The sequence below is a fragment of the Primulina huaijiensis genome, chromosome 11 (genome assembly GCF_012295235.1).
Source record: "Primulina huaijiensis isolate GDHJ02 chromosome 11, ASM1229523v2, whole genome shotgun sequence".
Lineage (NCBI taxonomy): Eukaryota > Viridiplantae > Streptophyta > Magnoliopsida > Lamiales > Gesneriaceae > Primulina > Primulina huaijiensis.
This window is the reverse complement of record NC_133316.1, coordinates 1,219,662-1,224,553: the sequence shown is the minus strand read 5'-3', so window position 1 is coordinate 1,224,553 and position 4,892 is coordinate 1,219,662. Positions and strand designations below refer to the sequence as shown.

Here is a 4,892-nt window from a genome sequence, read left to right as displayed (position 1 = left end):
AAGAATAAATTAATCATCCTTGGATTTTTATCGCTTCCTTAAAAAATATTGATAATTCATAAATTATAATTATAGTTTTATACAGTATAAACCGCTTCGTACATGCGGACCTTAGCTCAGATGGTAGAGCCAAGCTCGGTGGTGGGAATACTTGTATGATTGGATTAGTGGATACTCATATACGGTGTCTCATGTGCTTGATCAACGTGTAACCTGACCCCTGTAAATGGCACCATCGTTAGGCTGTATTTTCATTGGCTTTATGTTTGGAAGTTGGAACTATTATGGTCAACATTTCGAAAACTAAGTAGAGCTACATATATAGATATTTTTGTGAACTAGAGACATGCTGGTTTGAGAAATAACATTTTAAAAAATATTTTAAATATTGCACGTAAATCTATCACAGATTTTGTTGAAACATATTTTGAAACTACTTCAGATTTTTATTTTTATTTTTTAAAATTGAGCTCTCATTTAGAAAGAGGCTAAATAAAGTTGGACTACGGTCAGTTTCCGATTAAATGCAATTACAAACAACGTGTGTGTGTGTGTATTCATATAAACGGAGATGAGACAAACAACGTGTGTGTGTGTGTATGCATATAAACGGAGATGAGATTCTGCTACCCTTTAGGGCATTGCTCTAGTGTATTTAACGGTCGATATTTATCAAAATACGTGAATGTTCATCTTTAGATGCACTATTAAGATAATAGGTTGAATTTCCACCCCGAATTCAGATATCTGTCAACTTTTAAAAAGTTCATCAAGAATATTTTTCGCTTATAGAAAAAAGAATCTAAAAGGGGTCTCCACTCCCTAGATGCAAATCCGCAGAGGGATATTTTTTACTTGCCCATAATATGGCTCTATTGAACTCATTTGCTCTAGAGTGAATTAAGGCCGGCCTCTACATAAATTGGATATGCTAGCGCAAAACAACTTTTCCGTTACAGAATTACCACTTCAAGCCAGGTGCTCCAATTAGTCATGCAAGAATCTGATATTTACTATAGAGCTTTGACAATTTACATGGTAAAAAATGTGGCATCCGATTCTTCCAAAACGCAATAAAAGAACGATAGCAACTTAAAGAGATAAAAGCTAATGAACAAGAGGATCACAGCCTTCATCAAAGTAATATGCCCCAAAAAAGACATCCATTTTCAACTCCTGATAAGAAAGAAATTGAATCTTCATTCTGCCTAAAACTTTAGGAACTTATTGAGTGTAGGAAACGAAGGCCATAATTTAATCACAATTCTATTTTTCTGCTCGCATTTCAAATATATCTCCTTAGCATTTACTGATCAAAGTCTACTGTCTGCTCCGGTTTCTGATGGTTATGATATTCGTACCCCGATTTTTGAATTCAAACAATATGAAAGCAGGGATCTGAATGGAAGAATAATGTGATAATAAAATGTAAGGTGAAACTTCATGCTATTAAAGGAGGCACATGAACACCCACTACCTGTATAGTGGGTATAAAGTTCATGATCAGAATAAAGACTTTCATTTTTAAATAATTAACCCTATTAGTAAATGTCTATAAAACTAGATGCTTATAATCAGTTCCAACAGAAGATTTCAATACTCAAAACTAGATGCTAATCAAATTTGAAAAAACAAAACAAATCTAATATTTTGTTCTTAAAATCTAATATATTAATATTATTACTTAATAAAATTTCTCAAATATTTGATGAAATTGAGTATTCACATAACTAAAAAATAAGAACATATACTTGGGCTATCAAGTGATATATCTTATCTATTTTTTAATTAAAAAATGAGCGAGGATAATTCTTAAGTTTAAAAATTTCAAAAGATGTTATATCTTTTAAAATTTTCCCACACATAATGGGATATAATATTTACTATATTATTTGCTTCTTATATAATTTGTGTAATAATTATGAACTTATCGTTCCAATCAAAATGAACCCAACATAATCAAGTGCACAAAAACTTGATAGGAATGGACTCTTGAGATATCCTCCAAAATCTTTTATCATCACTTAACCTTCGAGAGATCACAACATAAATTCCAATGCATCAAAATAATTTGTTCAATCATTACGAAAATGAGAAATCCAATATTCTTTACTGTGTTCTTCCTTCTCTGCATAAATGTTGTATCTTTAGCCAATGAATCCATGGATGATCAAGAGGTTATTGTACGATCTCCATCATTCTGGGTCCGTCTCCCTGCACGGTGGGTTCAGCCACAAACTCGCTCTCACCACCACCGCCACGCTCCACCAAAACATCATCACAAACGCCATCCCCACCACAAACGACGGCATAAACACCATGGAGGCCACAACAAGAAGTTGCCGCATCCAGTACCCCGTCCGCCGCCGCCATCCTATAATCATCAGAACCCACCAACGCAACGGAAGAAGGATCCTCAGGATTGCTCAACGGCTTTGATATATGTGGATGGATGTGTACCGGATCTGATATCTTCATATTTTGGGGGGAAAGTTAGAGTTAATGCAGATTGTTGCCACACAATTTCAGGGCTTTCGCGTACTTGTTTCGACGAAGCATTCGCACAGTTCGAAACCCCCACTTTCACCGGTAGGGTAAAGGATTTCTGCACTCGACTACAATGAAATCTTGACTTCAAGTTTGGGTGTACATGCAAATTTGCATGTTATTGTTTCTTTTCGATAATTACGTGCATGGATATTAGTTGTATATTTATTTGCTATCATATTACTATTTTCTGAATTCTTTTTTTCGGAATTGTTTACATATCAGATTTGGTTAACTATATTCTTGTAAATTTTTTAAAATACTGCATTTGTTTTTCTTGTTGATCATATACTGGGGGTGGGTGTTGCTTTAACGTGGGATTGATGAAGAAGCCACCTAGTATTCTATTATTAATTTTAACACAGCGCAAGACAAGATTTATGGTATATATGATTGTGCATTCCAGATGTCCCGACGTTGCCATTTGGATTGATTATTAATTTCGAGGAAAGAATTTCTAACATAAATAGATGATGATAGTATAAAACTCATTGAATTAATGAATTTAACATTCCCAACCTTTTGTTAAAATTATTTTACTGGATTTCGAAGTCATCTTATATTTAGTGATTTAAAATCCTTTTTCCAAATTTTTAACTCAACCAAATCTTTTAATCCAAATACAACCTTAAATTATATTCCAATTCATTTAACTTGCATTTGTCATCAAAGAGATAGAACTCTGAACTTTCGCAATTTCTTTCCCTTTTTTTGGGGTTGCATTTTCATCCCTCCATAAGAGATGAGAAATTCTTAGATTCGAGCCTTCATTTGATGAATTTGAAGTAAAGAAAAAAGACCAAATTTGTCACTGGCTCCCTCGAGAATTTCAGTTCAATTAGACAATTACTATTAGATAATTTGTAAGAATCCTGTCAGCATCAGTACTAGGTACATACAAAAGTTGACTACAAATAGAGCTAAGTAGGAAGAAGGTACCTTGGGTTGACTACAAATAGAGGTAAGTAGGTAAATGAATGTGATGAAGGTACCTCGGGGTGCTCACTGGAATGCCAGAGACATGAAAGTATCATCATCCAACAGAGATTCAATGTCGAGCATTTCATCTTCAACGTACCCTAGATCTTCCATGTTGTCTGGGATCGAATCGGAACCGGCCTGTCGAAGATAGGGAACAAGAGAAGAAAAAAGAAATGAGATGTGGAATTGTACTCTCTCCCTGTTTCAATGGAATGTGTTTGAACTACCTTTCATTTTTAGGAATTTTCTCCAAATTTGTCAGCATTTAAAATACAGTTGCTATCAAATCACAAATTGGACCTCCATGTATTTGAAACGATCATAACGCACTATCAATCATTCACATGATAGCCACAGCATTTATCAGATTTTGTTTTTCAATAACCTGAAATCCTTGCATAGATCTCGAGAGGAGAGATTTTCCACCCTCAACCAAAAAACAGTGTGCCCACTCTAACAGATAGAGGAAACTCAGTGTCTAGCAAAACATAGCTTTGTTGTGCAGGAAATTTGCAATGAGCCAAGCTGTGGTGGATCTCTTGGAACAATTCTCGTTGAAAAACTTCGAGATTCATCATGATTATAGGATTGAATAATGTTATTGTGATACATTACAATAATACATACCACCACACGGGCAGTAAATTTATCATTTTTTAAGCAAGAGAGTTAATGCTGAATAAAAAGACAGGTAAGGAGAATGCCATCACTAAAGCCAGAATTGCTGCTCCATAATTTCATTAAATTAATGATAATGGAGAATTATGTTCGTGGCTGTCATTCCAATATTGACCCAGATTAGGCATAGAAATTGTTGGGACAAAATAATCTTAAAACAAATCTTTTAGAAGACTTCTACTTTACTTCTGATAGCAATATAGCATATACTAGAAAAATGTTATTATTAACATAATTTGAACCTTCCATTAATTTTAAGTGAATTCATTTCACCAAAGCATAAATAGTCATACATCTGTTTCTCGGAAACCTTCAGTAGCAGTTAGCAGTCTACGGTACTGAGCTCGGGCTTCAGGGTATTGAGCCATAGATTTCACCCTCGCAAGTGCTTTTTGCATCCTTTCTTCAGTTTGTCTTCTTCCTTCCTTCAGAACATCATAATTGTCTTCCGATGACCCGGTGTAAAATCCTAGATATTTTAATTTTATCAGGATAGTATATTTTTGGATACCAGTATTTATCTCATTTTAAGATGTAATATTTGCAAGATTTTTTTTTTTCAAAGGTTGAGTGGATAATAATATCGTGTATATTTTTTTCAAAATTTGAGTTATACACCGGACATAGACCTAAGATTTGATATACCTGGATAAAGATTTAAGCAAGAAGATGACTCAATCTTGGAT

The 4,892-nt window shown here is 34.1% G+C and overlaps 1 protein-coding gene across 1 annotated transcript in view; it reads right to left on the bottom strand.

The window, feature by feature from the left end:
• Positions 1-4,835: 4,835 nt before the first annotated feature.
• Positions 4,836-4,892, bottom strand: part of LOC140987697 (calmodulin-binding transcription activator 2-like) — a 2,241-nt gene continuing 2,184 nt past the window's right edge. Inside the window, exon 3 of the mRNA XM_073456329.1 lies at positions 4,836-4,851. Coding sequence (XP_073312430.1) covers positions 4,836-4,851 — 16 coding nt within the window. The remainder of the gene's footprint in view (positions 4,852-4,892) is intronic.